At 41.3% G+C, this 21367-nt stretch overlaps 1 protein-coding gene across 3 annotated transcripts in view; it reads right to left on the minus strand.

Moving 5' to 3' along the window:
- The window catches only part of rgma.L (repulsive guidance molecule BMP co-receptor a L homeolog), a 33331-nt gene extending 12294 nt beyond the window's left edge, over positions 1-21037 (minus strand). Inside the window, exons 1-2 of one of the 3 annotated variants that reach the window (XM_018250725.2) lie at positions 20880-21037; positions 5612-5727 (exon numbers count right to left, since the gene is read on the minus strand). In XM_018250725.2, coding sequence (XP_018106214.1) covers positions 5612-5727; positions 20880-20893 — 130 coding nt within the window. In that variant the 5' untranslated portion in view covers positions 20894-21037. 3 annotated transcript variants of the gene reach the window in all.
- Between the last annotated feature and the right edge of the window lie 330 nt (positions 21038-21367).

A 21367-nucleotide genomic window follows, 5' to 3' on the forward strand; every position in this document is an offset into this window, starting at 1 on the left:
ACAATCTGGTTGCTGGCGTAGAAATTACCCTAATTCAGTAGACAATAAACCTAGCCTGAGGTTTCCTTGTGAGGTAACTTCCGGGTGGCAGTATAAATTGTAAATCCACATGCAAATAATGTCTCCCCTGTTGCAGTTGTCCTCTATACACGTCCCTCTTTCACGGGAGAATCTGGTCCCCTATGTAAATGTTACAGACGGATGAGCTAGTGGAGGGTCTGTGCGCGGAATCTGTGTGTTCCCTGATGGTTAATGACCTTCATGATTATCACATTAATGTAAAAAGCAGATTTAACATGTGAATGATCGGTTAACGAGATCCCAGTTGAAAGGGAGGCCTTTGCAAACATGCTAATATCAAACCTCCACAGCCCAGAGATGCCCGGCCTCCCTCATTTGCAACACATTGCCGCATTAATGAGGATTAAATCCACGGCACACATATAAAAGTGAAGGAATTAAAGAGAAAGGCTCTCCGAGGTTTATTCTCCCGTGTATTATCTTCTGCCTAAAGTGAAACTTTCAAGGGAAAGAATAAGGAACGGGTAAAACAGAAATAGTGAATATTTGTCTGTGGGCTTTGGGGTCCTTCCAGTGACCTCTTTTGAACTGTTAATGGAGCAATCTTGCGGAATAATGAGCTGATTATTGTTGCCTTGTTTGCATAACAAAGTGTTCCAATAAAACCTATTTGACTGTACTCAGAGGGGTGTGAAAGATCAGCTGAGAGCAGAGCCTATGGAATGCACCCGCCTCACTATAGCTTGGGCCCAGGAATAAAGACAATGCAATTTGCCATTAAGGGAGGCCCAATAGGCCAATAAATTACCCCATGTGCAAAGGGATTAGATCAGGTTTCAGTTACACTCAGGAGGGGGGTGGGGGGGTGGAGTGCAAAAAAAAAAAAACTTCTCTTTTTCTTAAAGACACAGACTTTCTTTCATTCAATGCCTTCACAACAGGGATCTTCTGAGACATATGGTGTGATGCTTCATGTATTCAGCTGCTAAATAATGCATTGCTGGCCTCCGTCATTCTCCGCTATACACCATCGCTGGACTTGATAACCCACATGCATTTTAAATCCTTATATGGGGCCCACCAAAGGACCTGCCCGGCTGATATCTGCCCAAAAATTGGGCAAATATTAATTGTGTAGGCTGACGATTGGATCAGCCAGCATGTGGGTGGCCAACCTGGGCCAAGATTAGGGTTGCCACCTTTTCCAGAAAAAAATACCGGCCTTCCTATATATTTATCTCTTTTCCCTATCAATAACATTGGGATCAACCATCCCAGCCAGGCTGGTATAATACCGGCCAGGTGGCAACCCTAGCCAAGATCAACTCGGTTGGCAAGGTAGCTAGCTCTCCAGATGATCAAACTTGCAGCTTATGGCCAGCTATAAATTGTAAGCTCTTGCTAGCAGGACCCTATCATGCCCTAATAATATGCAATTGTAACTGTTTATCCATTATTGTAAAATGTTTGCCTTATATTTGTATCCCTTACTCTGTAAAGCATTGCAGGAGATAATAGAGCTATATAAATAATATTTACAAAAAGCCTACTTATGTGAAACTACACTTCCCAGCATCCCCTCCCAGAGCAGACAGCAGGAATCTATATAATAGCTGCCTTTACATTTGCCCATATCCTGCTCAGAAAACACTGTAGACACCAACACACCACCCAAACAATATTACTGTCTGCCAGAGAAACCTGATCTTGTAACACTGCCCTTTCAACATGGAAGCCCTACTGCATGGATGGCCACCCTCCAGGACAGGTTGTCTGCCAATGCCTTACTGCATCATCTACCAAACACATGGAAAGATTTTGCTAAGCAAACAATATAACTCACATGACAGCATAACCGGTAGAATGCTGCGAGAACTACGCTGATGTGGCCCCAGCCTTTAATAGTCTAACTGCAGCTCACTTCCTACATTAATGAGAAGGAGGATGGGAGAACACAAAAGCCATTGTATGATAAAAACAAGAATGCACGTATAACGTTAAAATATGCAGTCCCACCTTATAGGGGCCCGACTGCAATGAAACACCTGGGGCATTTCAATAGGCTGCTCAGCTCACTCTATGTAACTGAACACAGATGGAGAGAAAGAGGGGGAAATACTGCAGAAATCCCACATGGTTTATCTATGAGATAAGAATACATCCCAGAGCTGTCAGCAGACTCTTACTATCTAGCAATACTTAGTGAGAATACTCTCGAGCAGTCAACGCAGATACTCCCAGCACATACCGACTGCACAAACCGACTGCACAAAACTTTCACATATTCCCAAGTACTGATAAAGAATAATCGTGGCTTTGCTATGATGTCAGGCTGTAACCAGGGAGAGAGCATCAGAACAAGCTCAGTTATTAGGGATATAAGTGGTCACAGGGCAAGGCAAATGTTGCACAGGTATATAAAAGCAGGGAGATGCCCAACATGGAGCCTTGTTGGCTAACATTAAATGCTATGGCTACTATGGCCCACTATGGCTACATTGGAATTTACTTGTTGGCAAGGGACCATTTCAATTTCACAGCAACAATGCGCTCATAATTGGATCAATGTGACCATTTGCAGACACAAAATCCGCACACAGGAACGGAATCAGACACTTTGGGCATATAACGCACATGAAGGGGGGGGGCTTATTAAGTGAAGCTCTTGCACTAGACTAACCACTAACTATTCCTGAGCCTGTCTAATATTCCAAAAAATCTCAGTACAATTAGCTCTACAAATAAGGCTGAAGAGCAGTGCGACCACTGGCAGCATCCAGACCACTTTATTGGGAAGGAGGAAGATGTTTTGGCACAAGGAATTGTGTGTGACCTCTACTGAAATCCCAGCATGGCTGCTCCTGATTGGAAAATCCAAAAGCTATTTGCCCTTGCAATGTAAATACACTTTATCACACAGTTCAGCTCTGAGATATCTGGCTCTCAGCAAACTGGGGATTTTTATATCTTATTGAACGTGACACACATAAAATACATATCCCGCAGGGCTGCATGTCCTTCCATTGCAGCTGCATACTGCTTGCTATATGGGGAAGGGATTCTGGAATCCTGGGCTGCCATATAGATTTTAGGGAGGATACAAACACCAGTGTTAAGCCTACAGTAAAAGTTAAAGAGCAAAAGGTATTGACGTGGGAAACAGGTACTTTATAAAGTCAATAGGCCGGGCTGGTGTGCTATAAATCTGCAGGTGCCCAGGTTTGTGCTATAGACAAGACAGGAATCTGGTTTAGCATATATGAAGCCTTTTGATATATATAGTTTATACATATATACTCCAAATGACTTGCAATATGTTATTATTTTCAACAATTATAATCACTGTTGTATTATTTAGTCTAGTGTTCTCCATGTGGAACACTAGCTGTTGTTCAACTACAATTCCCAGCATCCTCACTGGACACTACCCAGTAGTTGTTACTAAAACCTAGAGTGCACAGGTTGTCTCTCTTTTCAGATTCCGCCTATGGATAATGGGGGAAAATACAGCAGGTTCTGTACAAAATAAGAATGTTTTGAAAGGGAAATTGTTGTATAACGTGCTCTATGAAAGATTCCCAGTATCAAGCACGGCTTTGGATCTCAAAAGACATAATGAGATTCTTGTTGCCTCTTTAATAGAGTTGTAAAGGTGTTTTTGTAGAGCCCGGGCCCCTCTCGCTGGAGTTTTCAGTAGAAGTGAGCAGCCACATCCCCCCTGACTGCCAACAAGAAACACAAAGGTGATTTATCAGCCTCTTTGATAAACCTCCAATAAGGCTGATCTTTATCTGGGCAAACCACACAGACTGGATACGAGGCGCTGCTACTTCTGAAAAGCACTTCAGTCAATTAATATATCACCTTCTTCCCATAGCCACAGGGGCTCTTAAACCCCTCAAGCCATAGAAAGGATACGCCAAGCCTAAAATAAGCATCACCTCATTTTTATCTGCAAGTGTCTGATTTGCCTTTGCAATTCTGTTCTTAATAGAGCCGGCATCAGATTCTACAAGGGCTTGGAGGAAATTAGAGGCATTAATCTTTCACCCAGAGCTACACTGAGATATTATGAGAAAATCCCCTTTGAGCAGGCAGCGTTGGAGCAATTAGAGAGTAATCAGGGTCATACCACCTTGCTTTTTTTTCCCCCCTTTTTCTTCTCAAAATAGTTTGGCCGCCCTAGACGACAAGGCAGCCTCTGTGCAACTCCCAGATTAATTTCAGAGCACAAACAATAATAGTATACAGATATGCTAAATTAGTTTCAACTCTTTTTTTTCTCAGTGGGTGAAACAGAATCCCCCCGGGGCATTTTCCCTTCCAATAAATCACAATGAATAGCAGTTTATGTTGTTGTATACTTTGCATTATATAAAAAAACACTCTACTTGCTTTTTTCAACCCTGTGGAGTCATGGAGTCAAAAATAACCGTATAAAAGCCTATTAAAATGTATCACAGCCTTGTTTTTTTAATTTATCGATCTCCGACGTGGATTGTTTTTTTGGGACATATGAAAGAAATCAGGCCTTCATTTAAATTCATATTGGAAGAACTTTTCGGCAGAACTTTTGTCTAAATCCTAGTGGAACATGTAAGCAGGGATTTAGATGGAAGAAAGGAATCTAACTGCACACATCAAATCAAGGAACACTATTGATTCTGAGAGTAGCAAGAACCAAAACATTAGCCTGCCTGATTATTTACACTGCAACAGCATATTTGCTTAAAATTAATATTTTTTTTGGGGGGGGGGATTTCACATTTCTACATTTCCAGGTGAATAAAACCTGAGGGATATAGAAATCCGAGAACTTTGGAAGGAACAAAACCCCCAGTGTGGAGGCTGTCCTCCTCCCCCAACAAAAACAAGGCTCACAGGAATTTAAAGGCAAGGATCAAGCCAGAAAAACAGAGGGATTCATTGGAAACAGATGGTTTCTCCTGCACTTATTTTATAGGACGTGTAGCCCTTACCTTGATGGAGAGGGGAAAATTTAAAAAAAATATATTGAAAACCAGTAACACCTAGAAAATAGGAGCCTGGCAAAGAAGTGAGCAGCTCATATATTTAAAAAAGGCACCATGAGAAGTAGTGATCGATATGGGAACAAAAAGGTTACAAGGTTTAAGGCAATGGGGGAAACTGCGTTAAAGAGCTACGTGATGCAGGGCAATCATTTATAGTGACAAGCAAACAGCTCTGCAGAAAGAGCAGCCCAGGCAGCAGCAGTCCCATGATGAACAGCAGAGGCACAATGCAAGAGCGCAGTTGGAAACGTGCATTAGAATAGATACCCACGCAAATTATATGCCTATTCTCAGGTTTCAAATTCCACCCGGCCCCCAGAAATAAGAATCTAAGGCTGCAATGGGCAACCTGTGCCCCTCCAGATGTTGCTGAAGTACAGTTCTTGGCATCGGCCTCATGGGGCTACCTTCACCCATCCTATATATATGCAACATTTAAAAGTCCAGTATAGATAGGTTTCGGGAAGCATTATAAATGAAAAGAATTCTTGGCATGCGATTCAATTGTTCTGAATCGTTCAAAAGGAGACATAGGGGGGAAAAAAGTATTTGCTTACCTGTATGAAAAGTGCACAAGAAGACAGTGAGGATTTTGAAGAATCCCAGGGCTTTGGGTCCTGCCCCTCTCCCCATACCCATCCATCCAGCTTGGGCTTTAACCGCAACCTTCGCCCTGGACGAACAGTTAAGAGACAGAAGAAGAAGAAAGGATCATCAGAAACTTGTACTAAGAAGCAGCTTCTCCTTAGCCAGCACTGCATTGAAAGATTAGACACACTCTTTCCTTCCCTCCTCCTCCTCCCTCCTTTGCACAACAGAAAAGCCATCAATCACCTGGCTTCTCTTCCAATGCCTACACAGAGCTTCCCTCTTCCCAGCCCCCATGGATGATCTCAAAGTGTCCCACCCACAGGCTCCTGTTACAGCCGGCAGGGCCCAACTCCAGGAGGAGGAGGGGAGATTCCCTCTCTCACACATTCAGCAACTGAGAAAACACACAAGCTGTGCGAAGCCAAATATGTAAAGGCTTGGAGGGAAAAATAAACAGTGTGCAGGGCCCATGAAGAGCCATTTGTCACCAGATGTCACACTCGGCATTTGGCCGCAGGAGAGCAATGTTTGCTCTTGCTCCACTCATTATTGGAACTTGTGAGGCTTATTGTTGCTGCTCTGCCACACAAATACAGCACTTTCTTTCTACCCCAGTGGATCAAAAATGCTGCCTTAGCCTGCTAAGATGTGAAATTTAGTGTAAGAAAAGTGATTGCCCTCCTACAAGTAAACAGCAGCTGGAGCGACATTATTGTTACATTGTCACCATAGTAATAACATAAATACATAGAGAAACATCTAGTCTCGCAATTTTGCAGTTGCTGGGATCGCCGACCATAGCAACCATTTTTTAAATTTGAGGGTGGAGAATGCCAAACAGAAAGGCAACTGAGTGGCAAAGGCAGATACAACAATAACAACCCTTAATCGCAGTGTTGCTTCTGTCTGGGGAAACATTCCTTTCACTGGCCATATAAAAAAGAAAAGTTATGCGTAATTATAGTGCAGAAACTGCAGAAATGTTAACGGTGGCCAAACAGTGACCGATGCTAGCCATAAAGACAGAAGGAAGTGAAGAGGAGCTGCGGCACTACACTGGCAGGCATAATATAGTTTACATTTTCAAGCACATCCAATTGACAGGAGAAGCAATATCCATAGTATAAAGGAAGTCCAGCCCTTGTACAACTGCCTCCTTTACACCCCAGTGTATGATCTGATCAGTGGCCCCAGGCCTAATAGCTGCACCAGCTCCATTTGGCTTTGAACTAGGCCCAGATCCACTCATTTAATGATTGCACCAGTGATTCTGGCAGTGTAAGGTCAGTTTGAGAGTTATATGAAGGATAATATATTGCATTTCCCTAAAAATGATAGACATGTTATCAGTAATGCTACTGAAAGATACCCAAAGTATTATTCTCTGAAAATCTGCAGGCCAATGTTACTTCAGTGATCTGACCCACCCAGGGCAACGGCACATAGGGGCAAATTCCCTAACCTGCTGAAATTCGGCAGTGATGGCTTTGCGCACATCACTATAGGCAAAAATGTGTTCAGACAACGCTAATTTACTAAACTGCGAAGTTGCATCCAGGGCGCCGAAAGCTGGCAAATTTTCACTAGCGTTATGTTGGCAAACAAAGCGAAGATGTATTAGCGTTCAATTCTGCCTAGCGCAACTTCGTTAGAGGTCTTCGCTCAGGCTAATATTCATAAAGCGGGAAATTATAAAGTTTATTATTTTGCGGCAAATATATTACATTACACAAGTCCAGGGAACCTTAATAAAGAAAATAGAGTTGTAATAATGCCCTACACATGAGCCCACTGTATAGTTAATGTTCCATATGTTAGAAAATGTATGGGGCAACTTGTTACCCAAAAGACATTTTTAAGGACTTTTGCAGGCTATCATTTTGAAAAAAGGAAAAGACGCCAGCGTTTTTTGCGACTTAGTCATTTTTTCCACTAAAAATTGAGGAAGTCCTATCCACTCCATTGCACTTCACCTGGTCTGAACTGGCAAAGGCAAGTCTGGCAAAAGAGGTAACGTTCAGTAAAATCTGCATCTTAGTGAATTTGCAGAGTTACGTCCATTCGCCAGAGTGAAAATTCACCTGGCGTTAGAATGTGAAGCAACGCTAGCGTCTATCTCCTTCGCTAGGGAAATGACGCCTGCGCCCGTTAGTAAATCGGCAAAGTAACAAAATGACGTCACGCTGGCGAATCATCGACCGCGTTAGTCACTTCACCTTTAGTAAATGTGCCCCATAGAGTGTTGTGACGAGATTCTTTTGATTGCGGGTGGACAGCAAGTTCTGCATAAAGGAAAATTCTCTGACCCCGCCAGTGCCCTTGAGGATCATGTGTCTACCACTAAAAAAAGAAAGCTTACTAACTTTGGGCTGTGTAATATTAGTAAGACCACTCAGTGATATATTTTTCTTGTGGTTTATTGCTGACAGCAATATCGTTGGACAAAGCACTGATATCAAAAACAAAAAGTGTGGGTGATGCAGCACCTTCATATACATAACCCATCCTAAGCACAGGAAAGGGGAGCAGCAGTTATGGATCGTAGCTCTGTTATAGGGCCATTTATCTTTGTACACAGCACTCACTTTAGGGTAGTCCAGTGACTTTATGGGCACATGGGCATGTATATATATATATATACTAGCCACCCTGCCATCCAATGAGTAGGGATGCACCAAATTCACTATTTAGGATTTGGCTGAATCCTGAATTCTTTGTAAAACCCTAATTTGCGTCTAATAATTAGGGAAACGAGGAGTAAAGAGAGTAAAAAAACTTAAACATTTTTTAATTCCTTGTATGTGTGACAAAAAGTCACATAATTGTATTTTGGATTTGGTTCGCCATGCACTTGGATTCGGCCGAATCCTGCTGAAAAAGGCTGAATGCCAAACCAAATCCTGGATTTGGTGCATCCCTACTAACGAGTCACATATAAATATTTATTTGAGATCAGACACTTAATGGGGTGAGACAATTTGCAATTGGTTTTAATTTTTTATTATTTGTGTGTTTTGAGTTATTTCACTTTTTATTCAGCAGCTCTCCAGTTTGCAGTTTCAGCAATCTGGTTGGTAAGGAACAAATTACCCTAGCAACCATGCAGTGATTTGAATAAGAGACTGTAATATGAATAGGAGAGGCCTGAACAGAAAGATGAGTAATAAAAAGTAACAATAACAACACATTTGTAGCCTTACAGAGCATTTGTTTTGACATGGGGTCAGTGACTCCCATTTGAAAGCTGGAAGGAGTCAGAAGAAGAAGGCAAATAATTCAAAAACTATATAAAAAATAAAATAATGAAGACCATTTGGTTAGAACTGACAATTCAATAACATACTAAAAGTTAACTTAAAGGTGAACCACCCTTTTAATATGCTTGCATTGCACCATAAAGCATCGTGCCCCACTCATAGCTATACATATCAAAATGAAGAGGGGAGCTCAGTAAAACAATAGGCGACTCTCTCTTACATTGCTGGCTATTTCATACTTTAACCCTATAAAAGGATATATTTTCCTTAAGCTCAGCATCTATTTAACCCCCTCCCCCCTTTTTTCCAGTGGAAGTTTATTTTGTCACGTATTTGGCATTGTATCTAGTGATACAAATCAGGTAATGACACCCAGTTAGTCTCCAAGTTGTGGCGTGTGGCACCTCATTGTCCCAGATTTCACAGCGGGACCCTGGTGCCAGGGAAGTTATAGTTCCGCTTACAACGTGGAAATACATTTCACAGCACTGTACGCTATAGAACTATGTTTATTGGCAACCAGAAAACAAGAACAAAAGTGCTATGAGTGCAGGGGGAATTCTATATACAGGCCTGAACTCTAACAACAGAAACCATGGTGTAAACATACACTTCCCCAAGCGTGGAACAGCGACTCCGATGATGATCTCTCTTGCTTCTTATAGGATTCCTCTCTCTTCTTAACCAAAATAAAAATCAGGCTGTTGCTCTTTTCCCTGTTGACATTAGCAGGACCCCCTTCTGGCAAAGAGGTTTAATGTGCAGAAGTGTCAAATTAAGGTAAGATGAAGCGGTTTTGTGCAGCGTTACGCATAAACATTTATAAAGGCGCTGCGCTGAGAGCTGATAAAAGCACATCCATGGTGAGCAAAGATAAGCACAATGTCATCCCATTCCATTAACAAGTATAGGGGTGATTAATCAGAGAGCAAGACATTAGTCTGGGGCTAGCGCTGTATATACCCTGACAATCTCAAACCAGCATTTCGTCAGGCCCCTGGCACTTAAGAAGGTAGCAACCAGCTGTATTACTCATGCTACGTGTTTTATGTGGGCCCTGCATGATCACCAGGAGACCATAAAGCTAAAGGCTGTACTAGCACTATATCATAACAGGTCACATTGTTCTATAAACAACACTTTTATGACCTTGGAGACAACAAACAGCTCAGTATGAGAGATCACGTAGTGTGACACTTGCTTCCTATGTACATAGCTTTTCAATGGGACAATCTGAATTCTGCCCATTCAGCTGTTCTAGAATGCAAACTCCCATCACCCTCAGCTGGTTACAGGGTGGGGTTCTGTGTTAGAGCCACTGTCACACAACATATACTGTACGTTTGGTACATTTCTGCAAGTGTAGATCTCGCAAATGGATCCTTTTCTGGTTTGGAAGGTCATTTTATTCAGAATGCTTGGGACCTGAGGTTTTCCAGATAATGGATCTTTCTGTAGTTTGGATCTTCATACCTTAAGTCTACTAGAAAATAATGTAAACATTAAATAAACCCAATAGGCTAGCTTTGCTTCCAGTAAGGATAAATGATTAGTGATGGCCGAATTTATTCACCAGGCATGGATTTGAGGCGAATCTCCGCACTTCGCTGCCCGCAAACGTTTTTGCAAAACTGCTACGAAAATTCCCAGTGGAAAAAAATTGTTGCGCGTCAAAATTATTCAGACCTCCATTGATTTCAATGCATTTGGACAAAAGGGTCACGCGTAGAACAAATGTTGAGCGTCAAAATTATTTTGACACCCGTTGACTTGGTTTGCAAATTTTTTGGCGTTTCGCAAATTTTAAGGGGAAGCGAAACGGGCAAGATTCGCCCATCACTATTAATAATATCTTAGTTTGGATCAAGTACAATGTACTATTATTATTATTACAGAGAAAATTTGTATTATTTGGATAAAATGGAGTCTATGGGAGACTGCCATTCTGTTATTTGGAGATTTCTGGATAACAGATTCCATACCTGTACTTCAATATTAATTTGCCCAATAATTTTTTATTGTTTTGAATGCAGCTTAGGGAAAGACAGTTGTTGAGTATTTATAACAAACATATACAAACAATTCGCTCCAAGATGGGGTAATACAGAAGGTAAAAGTCTTGTTTGAAAGAGCTTACAGGCCCTTCCATCTGCTCTTCAATGGCAACTCACAGCATTCCCAAAATATTTGACAATGGCACCTTTGGGGTTCAAAGTATAACATGGGGAGGCTCGTTAAATAAATGCTGGTTGACTGCTTTTATATATACTGCAGCTTTATTATTAGCCGAGGGGGCAGGAACAAATCTTGTATTGAAGGTTGCTTGAAATCTTCTGCACTATAGCTGTGATATCAACAGTAAGTCTGTTAGTGGATCAGTTCTGATATTGGTTACGTTGATCTCACTTGGTATTTATATGAATATTTATATGGTATTTATATGGTATTATAATTCAACCAATCGAAATTTATTAAAAACATGTCAATTCTAAAAATCGGAGGAATTGAAACGACCCGAAAATCAATTGGATCAAACTCGATTTGAAACCTCAAATGTCAGGAAGGGTTCAAACAACTCCCAAATGATCCTTGGACCTCTCCAATTGCAATTCAGAAGGTTTTAGGTTGCGACTAGTGAAATTTGAATTCTTAAAGGGCCAGATTATGATAAATCTCGAAAGCCACATTTTTTTTAAAGAACTCCCTAGATGAATTTGACAGTTTTGACCATAAAAACATTTGAAAATTTGAATTTTAAATTTGACCCTTAATAAATCTGCCCGAGTGTTAGTTGAGCCTGGGGCCCAACGGGTAAGAACGCACAAGAACCTGTCCAAGTGCAGAGAGTTTTAGTCTACCTGTGCCACGTATAGACATTTCCCCATAGCTAACATGATTTTCCCTCCTCGGTGGGTGATGGAAAGTAATGCAAAGCTCCAACAAGACAAATGATTTTGTCCGCACACACACCCTGCAATGCACTCTCAATCTCCTGTAAAGAAACACAGAGCAGAAAACAAGTGCGATGAGCCACCTGGAAAGCTGACAGGATCTCTCTGCTCATAAACTGGAGGTGAGTTTTATGAGGCTTGTAAAAATAAGCCGAATTCTAGGGACATTAGCAGGGGGAAAAACCTACATTTCTAGCCGAGAGAAATCCAGGCAATAACACGTAGGCTACAAATGACTTTTGATTGCCTGGATTTACAAGCTCCCCATTTAAAAAAATTAGAAATATTTCGATTTCAACCCTCTGGATTAGAGCATGCCGGTGCTTAAATATATTATAACTGCTCCCCAAATAGCCGTAGGAAATGACAGTGAAAGGGAAACTCTGTGACACTTTCAGGTCATTAAATTTATTGCTGCTAATTTGCTCTTCGATATATGAAGATCAGTTGCTTTGGTGAAGTTGCATAATGAGCAGATCTTTTTGTAATATGGTCGTCCAGGTGCTGGGCAAAACATGGCTGATCTAATCATTGGGCCCTCAGGGGTGGGGCTTATGAAGACCCGCTTGGAGAGAACCGCATCAATGGCCTCATTTGGGTCAGACCCGATGGGGCATTTAGACCTGCCCAATAGATACGTGGTCAATACTCAGGCCAATATCAGTTGGGTGCCATATATGGACCAATATATATGAGTGAGTGTGATGGGATCTGGTTCACACACTATAATTAAGGTATAGGTTGGCTTTTAGATCAGAGTTAGCTGCTCCCAGTGCACCTTTACTTAGTATAAGCAGTGCCAATGGCATTTTATAGTCAATTTTATAGCTTTATGGCACACTGCCTGTAGCTGTGATATGTGACACTACAAGTAAACATGCTCTCGGAAGAGGAAGAAGCATTGCTACTTTTATTTATATGCCAGAGGCAGTGTGTACAAGGTTTGCAACTTCTATCCCTTTACCCAGGTCCTGAGACTTGTAGATTGCAAAGTAGATACAAGTGCAAAATTTAGGCCTGTAGCAAAAATACTGATGTATAGTAGGGATGCACCAAGTCCATTATTTAGGATTTGGCCGAATCTTGAATCCTTTGTGAAAAATTAGGCTGAATACCGAACCAAACCCTAATTTGCATATGTAAATTAGGGGAACAATGGGGTAAAGGAGTAAAAAAAGCTTTAAAATTTTTGAATTCCTTGTTTGTGTGACGAAAAAGTCACATGATTTTTGTATTCGGATTAGGTTCAGTCAGGCTCAATCCTGCTGAAACAGGCCAAATCTTGAACCGAATCCTGGATTTAGTGCATCCCTAATGGATAGCTACACTAACCATCAGCCAAAGAGCAGCAAATGTGGCCTGCTGGTTGATGACTGTTGGTTACTAGGCCTTATTAGGGTTGCCACTTTTTTTATTGCGAAAACAGACAGGAGGCGGGCTGGAGACATAAGGGGTGGGCCTGTGATGTCGGGGGCGGTGACATCACAGGCCCGAGCAGCCCTTCCAAAAACCAGGCTGTCCAGGTGAAATCCGGATATACTACTGATATACTACTGCACTACATGATCTGATGATAAACCTCTCCAAAACAATGAGTTACAGAAAAGTAAATCTTTCTATGTGGCTGTAACAGCTTGGAGAAATTAAGGCACAAGGGCAATTTCCATAAAAAAAGTTAAGAGTAGAGTCTGGGGGGCCTGTGATACCCTTGGGAAGTGCAATAAAATCTAAAAACATCTAAAAATATACAGCGACTGGGGATGTGAAAGATCCTTCATTGCTTATTAGCTAGAGAGAACATTAACTCAGCAAAGCCAGGTCACTATCTACAGCAAATCTGAATATGCAAATAATATAGGTTCGACTGGGTTAATATTTTCTGTGCATTCCAGAGATTGTCACATCGCATCATATAATTTTATGGACTTGAACCTGTTGGATGTATTTACAGGGCCCAAACACTGCAGATAAGTCAGACACGTAACTATATGAAACAAGGAAGGCTTTTATTGTCCCAACATGCAGCTACATTAAGGCACACAATGAAAGCTGAAATATATGTGTCACATATACGACCAAGGTTAAAGTACAATGCGTCAAAAAAAGGGACACTCATGGCAGAATCAGTTACTGTCGTTGCACTTATCTGCCGACTCACTGAAAACTTCTCTATTATTTACAGTATAATGTATCCCCTATTGTAAGATATAAGGATATAATACTTTATAGACTATTTTGCAAGCATTTAAAGGCTCAAGGGCACATGTTGAGTGCTTGCAACTCTCACGTGGCCCAATATCTTCATTTACGGTAATATTTTTATATTTTAGCAGACCATTTAAAAAAATCTGGTGTTGCTGCAGGGTTCAGAATGAGATCCCATCTACTATACCTTCTGCTCTGTTTACAGATGGGAGCCTAGGAGTTTGGCCTTGGCAATCTCAGGGCTGCTAAATCTGGTGTATACCTAAGCAGGCTCTTACAGTGGAGCATGTAGGGGGAAGGCAAGAGAAGTGAAGACTGGTAAGTTGAAGACACTGTGCCACTTAATGCCATGGACCTCCATGCCATCCAATGGGACCATTTAAAGGAAAGTGAATATTTTTCTGCATAATGAAAGAAAAAGTAATTCTAAGAATTTTTCCAAAGGGAGATTCTCTCCACAACAGGAGGGTGCGGAGAGTGCAGGTGGCCATGCTGAGGAACATACATACGCCTGAGCATGCTCAATATGTACATGTGTGTGACATAGGACCAGTCGACTCCTCCCCCAATCATTGCATAATGACCAAACTGTGGGGCATTTTCAGCCACAAATAGCACTGTTTTCACCAATCAGGGTGTCAGATCTATTAGCCAGCAGCTCCTGAAGGGGCAAACAATTTTGCCAAGATAGGTGCCCTTTAATATTCTGTACAGCTCTACTACAGGAAAGAAAAACCAACTTTTAAAGGGGTCGTTTACCTTTAAGTGAACTTTCAGTAGGCTGTAGAGAGTGATACTCTGAGACAATTTGAAATTTCTTTTACATTTTTCATTATTTGTGGTTTTTGAGTTATTTCGATTTTTATTCAGCAGCTCTTCAGTTTCAGCAATCTGGTTGATAGCGTCCAAAGTACCCTAGCTACCATGCACTGATTTGAACAAGAAACTGGAATATGAATAGTAGAGGCCCTGAATAGAAAGATGAGTAATAAAAAAAGTAGCAATTACGATAAATGTGTAGCCTTACGGAGCATTTGTTCTTTAGATGGGATGGGGTCAGTGACCCCGATATGAAAGCTGGAAAGAGTCAGAAGAAAAAGGCAAATAATTAAAAAAAAACTATTAAATAAATAAATAAATAATGAAGACGTTATCTATTTAAGTTATCTTAAAGGTAAACCAACCCTTTTTGTCTAACCTGGACATGATCAAAAAGCAGATGCATATTAGGGAATGCTCTGGGTCCCTGCTCTGTCATCTTTGCTCTACAGTTTAGTTTCCATATAATATCTCATACTGGCCTGATGACAGGATTGGCTGCACAGCACATACTGAATATTCCCAAGCTATATAGCTCTTTGGAATTAGTATATATATATATATATATATATATATATGTACCAGCATACTAGGCCAGCTGGCTGTACTTTTATATAATTTACACTGGGGATACCGCTGTTAGGCGATGCTGAGAAATGTAACTGTACGGCTGTGATTTTTACACCATTTTTTCCCTGTAGCCTTTCTTTTTTCCTTGCAGGATTTATCCTGAGTAATTTTTTGCAGCTTCGACCATCAAAATCTTCTTTTACTGTTGGTTCGACGACACAAATATTAAGACTCATCCTAAGACTCATCCTAAATAAGTTTCGATGATAAATCTGTTAAAACAAATTCACAGTTGCCTGCTCACAAATTAAACAGAAACCACATCTGGATATTTTCTGCGATTGCAAAATGTGATGTAAATATGTTTCACCTTGTTTCACAGTCTAGTGCTTGGCAGAAAACAGTGCCACGCATTGCCAAATCCCTGCTTATCACACCCTTATATGAGCATAGAGAAAGGCCTAAACATTATCAAGATGCACTGGATGAGTGTACAAAGGGAATGCCGAATTCTGGCACCAGCTGGAAAGGTCTCTTCACGCTAGATGGAGCAGTGGTTGCACTGCCTAAAATACTCAGCATGCTAAATGTGAGTGAGCTAGCTTAAAGGAACAGTAACACCAAAAACGGAAAATATATCAAAGTCATTAAAATATAATGTAGTGTTGCTCTGCACTGGTAAAACTGGTGTGTTTGCTACAGAAGACTACTATAGTTTATATAAACAAGCTGCTGTGTAGACATGGGGGCAGCCTTTTAAGATGCAAAAAAGGAGAAAATGCACAGGTTACATAGCACATAACAGATAAAACACCATTATATTGGACAGGGCTTATCTGTTATGTGCTGTGTAACCTGCACCTATTTCTCTTTTTTTCCAGCTTGAATGGCCACCCCCATGGCTACACAGCAGCTCATTTACAGTAGTCTTTCTGAAGCAAACACACAGCTTTTACCAGTGTGTGCTAACAGTATATTATATGTTAATTACTTTAAAATGCTTTCATTTTTTGTGCTACTGTTCCTTTAAGAGTAATGCCATTAGCTTTTTTGTTGCAAGCATTTTCAGTGTCATGTTGGGGTGGGGCAGGACCTAGCAACTAAATTGGACAGATTGGGCCCAATTTGTTAGCTGAAACACAGTGGGACTCTAAGAGAGGTAAATCTGCACCTGGGCAGCAACCAAATACTAGCCAATAATAGTTTTGCTTTCCTAAATCTTCTTGCAGCAGGATGAACATAGCTAATCACTGGCTGTAGTGATATGAGGGCCAGCCCAAAACCCTCGGCGCTCCCTTCCGCAGGCAACTGTACACTGCTGGCTTCCGGCCCTTCAATTTATAGACACATGCCTGCCCCACCCCTTTCATGATGTCATCGTGGGTCTTTAAATAGAGGGGATGGAGTGGGCCGGGTTAGGAGGGTGCGGGTCGAGGAAAAATCAACCCGCACATCCCTAATTGACTTCTATGAGCTACTGCTTTAGTGTTATTTCTCCACCGTTTGTGAATGAGCCCAGTTGAATAAGAAATGCATTATAATGATATATAAATTGTATAATGAACATGCTAACTGCTGCTGCTAAGACAATGTATACATATAAAGGCTCATTTACTAACATAAGTGCTAAATTGCACAAAAGTGGGAGCAGCTCAGCACTTACCGTCAAGCAAGCTACAGCAAGTTGGAAAATGAACGCAACAATCAATTGCAACTATGGCCCATGAAGCCAACCATTGAAGGGTATTAAGATATTTTTTTAGCATCCATACGACAATAAACCAAGGCTGCCTTCCTACAGATGTAAAGCACTGCGTATCTTGACAGCGCTATATAAATAAATGATGATGATGATGATGTATGGCTGAACTATATGCTGGACTTTGTAGTCACAAAACAGGACAACTGCTGCAAAACTACAATTTACAGCATTCCCCAGCCAGAAGACCTGACATATCTGTTAAAGGGACATGGTCTGGGCATCACTTTAAGTGAGGATTTTGATGCTTACTGCATCATGCCTGGTTTGGAATTTCAGAAGCCATGTCAGAACATTCAAGCACAGCACGGACAGCCGTGCATGAAAATAAAGATTACGTTACAGTATAATATTCCCCCCATTGAAATGATCGCTTCAATCTTGAAACAAATCACTTGTTCTGAAAGATGAATTATGCATCCCGGGCAAGTTTCAGTGGGTACAAAAAAATTGCGTTCCTAAGCATTTTCTGTCAGCTCCAATGTGATTTAAGGCTGGCAGTCAATAACAAGCGGCACTCCTTCTACAGTAGGGAAAAAGAAAAGCTGCAAAACACACAAAATAGGAGTCAATAGATTTGGGTCTCATCTTCTACGCCTCATCCTTCAAATTTAGCCAATGAAACCAGGGACAAAGGAAGGGCTAGACTCTGCATTAAATTAAAGTGTGATGGATGGAGGCATAGTCTTGCAAAGAAAACAATACTAGAAAAAAACCTTTTCCTTTATAACTGTATAGAACGAGACTAATTGAAAAACTCTATTTAATGTTTAGAGCTGCAATAGAGGTTACAGGGCACCTGAAGGGAGGTAGCCAGCCAGGAAACATTAAAACCTAAACTTAATTTTGCCTGCGATAACAATTTTCATTTTTTGATATTAGAAAGGGAGGATTAATATGCACAGACATCTACAGTAAATATCCCGAGCGAGCATTTTGCACCTACAGGTGTTACCAGAAGGTGGAGCTGTTAATCCAAGCTCAAGAGAAATGTAGCACAATTCACAATGATCTGTGTATGTAATGCAGAGGCACAGCATGCACATGCTCCGGAACCTTATTGTTGGAATCCTTGTGTATTTGGATGCAAGGTAATTAATCTGCCACACAAAATCTAATTAACCACACTTAAGCTTTTCCATGCACCCTTCACACTGAGGTTAGACCACCTGCCCCTGCATATTTCCGTCGGGCAAGAAACAAATTGTAGATGTTGTTGGACAACGAATTCATGACTGGAGCAGTGATATAAATAATGAAAATGATTGCACAGACCTGTGCGAATGTTAAGACCCCCTGTGTGTTGCAAATCTGGGCAATAAAGGCAAACTTGTAAGGAGCAACCAAAACCCCCAGTGTTTTCTGCTAGATGCAGGGAGTTCTAACGATTGCCTTTACCTGCTCTAGATTGTAAGCTTTCTGTATATAACATGTGGCTTGGTAGCTCTGCTCCTCTGATATATGTTTTATAGCACTACAAACTCTAGGGATATAGCTAATAAAATGTAATTAATATGCTTTTCCTTTAAAAACCCAGTGATTTTATAGCCCATAATGGCACACTGTGAGTGATCTTACTTTATAAAAAGAACCCCCAACCCTTGTTTGCCTCCCCCCAAATTTAAATAAGTATAGCAATGTAGTATTGTTGGTTAGAAACAAATTCTCCTATTTAATTCACGGGCTGTTTTGAGAAGAAACAAACAATTAGTACAAGCAATGCCTTTCTTATTCTGGTTTCAATGAATCTCACAGCATGCGTGCGGGTTCTTTTGTCAGACCCAATTCCCTGTATATTCCCCCTATGTTCATTTTACATGCAAAACAGACCAGAGACTCCCATCATTCTCAATCTGCCCTGGGTTTCAGTGCCCTGCTGGCTGCTCTTGAACTAAATAAAATAACCATTTCTACAAGTTGCTGAACAAAAACCCAGTATGTCAAATGTAGACTTATGAGTTACTGTAAGATAATGACATTAATCTGACATACTCATATACATGTACAACATTGTGTAATAAATTCTGGAATAAACAAATGTCATATGAAAACAAACATTAAATCCATTACATATTGATACAGTGTATGACCGTTATGATATGAGCTACCTCACAATAACAGACCAGTTACTGTGCCATGATATTAGCCCAGATGAGAGCTGCAGGTGCCACGTTATTCAGGCACATCATTAACAACTGGCTATATATATATATTGTTTACTTATATGTAAATATAGTAAATGTGCTGGGATAGATAGATAGATAGATAGATAGATAGATAGATAGATAGATAGATAGATAGATAGATAGATAGATAGAAAGATAGAAAGAGAGCGATAGATAGATAGATAGATAGATAGATAGATAGATAGATAGATAGATAGATAGATAGAGCGAGAGAAAGAAAGAGAGAGAGAGAGCGATAGAAAGATAGATAGATAGATGATAGATAGATAGATAGATATAATAATGTGTATAGTGAATAGGAAACATACACTGTATGTAGCATTTTTAACGTGAGAAAACCCAGAACAAAATGTATATAAAAGCATCATGTCCATAAAGCATATCTAGAAATAAAAGCCTGTTTGCTCATAACGTCACTGGTCTCATTGTAAACAAGTGGCAAAAGTGTCACCAATTTCCAATGTGCCATAAAACACTGCATTCACATGCTGAATTATGTTGGTAAAATATTTCCCCAGCACATTATTCAAGTTTGATGACTGGGGGGAGTACGGTGTTTGTATAACAAAGAAAAGGATGAATTGCAACAGTCGGATTGCCTTGATGTTGAAGGATACTGGGAGTTGTAGGTAAACTGGTGGGTGAAGGTTGTGTAGCTGTTGCACTGGCACTGACACACATACAGCTGCTGTCCCATCACTACAGGGAGTTATAGAGGGTCAGGGAATGACAGGAGGCATGAATGTTAGGGTAATAATACACTATAGCATGAATGTTAGGGTAATAATACACTATATCATGAATGTTAGGGTAACAATACACTATAGCATGAATGTTAAGGTAACAATACAGTATAGGATGAATGTTAGGGTAATAATACAGCTGAGCTGTGCAGGGACAAAACCCTGATCTGTGTAATGTGTAATGTGTAAGGCTCATGTGATGGGGGGGGGGGGTAACATGAATCACCTGGACCCCATCTTTCAGCATCAGCATTAAAGTCAATGGAGGAGCAATTGGCAGGTTTTGTCAGTCTATGAACTAACCCCATGTGCCCATATAGACATCATGCTGCGAGCACTGCGCTCATTCCCATTACAATCAATGGCACCATCACATTGTTACTTGGCTTGTACCGGCTCTATTGCTACTCACACTGGCCACATATCAGTGTAATTGTCGCACAGGAGAGAAATCGCAGCGCAGGATGAACAGTGAGGGGAAGGAGTTGATTTAAATGCACCGGCGCTAGTGACTCCCTAGAAGTGCGGTAATAACGAGTCGTGTGAGAGGAGCAGCCGGTGCCACAGGTTGTGTCTATTGTATAAAGTGACAGTGAGTCAGTGACAGGCAGATGAGGGATAATATAAATACACATATATATATATAGAGAGAGAGAGAGAGCGCACCGTGCTAGTGTCAGGTGGGACGCGGGATGTGCACGAAAGGCTTTGCAGCAAGGGAAGCGACGTCAGGTCTAAACTCACCTTATCGGCTGCATGAGCCCCTTCCCAGCCCGAGGGGTTATCCTCCCATAGGACTTATTCCAGCCCAGCGCTCACACGGGGGTCAGTGTCTCTTTCCCTAACATGCCGCGGCGTACAGCCCACACACTGGCACCGGCTCTCTCAGCCACGGAGCGAGCAACTCTGGGACCCGCCTACCACCCCGCCCACTCCTACCGCCCCGCCCACTCTACGCGCTTTATAGCTGGGAGCCTGACACTTAGCCCGGCGCATAGGGAGGACTTCACACTTCCCTTGTGAGCTCATGTCTGTTATTGTGGGGCGCAGCTAGACATACGGGGTTGTAGAGAGCGACACCTGCTGTCAGCAGCGCCCCAAATTAACCGGGAGAGCATTACACCTCTCCAGCACGCGTCCAGTCAGACACAGGAGAGCCGGGCCACTTTCACTTTACACACAACCTGACACACAGGAGAAGCAATCACTTCTACAGAGGTGACACACATAGG

This window comes from Xenopus laevis, chromosome 3L (assembly GCF_017654675.1).
Source record: "Xenopus laevis strain J_2021 chromosome 3L, Xenopus_laevis_v10.1, whole genome shotgun sequence".
Lineage (NCBI taxonomy): Eukaryota > Metazoa > Chordata > Amphibia > Anura > Pipidae > Xenopus > Xenopus laevis.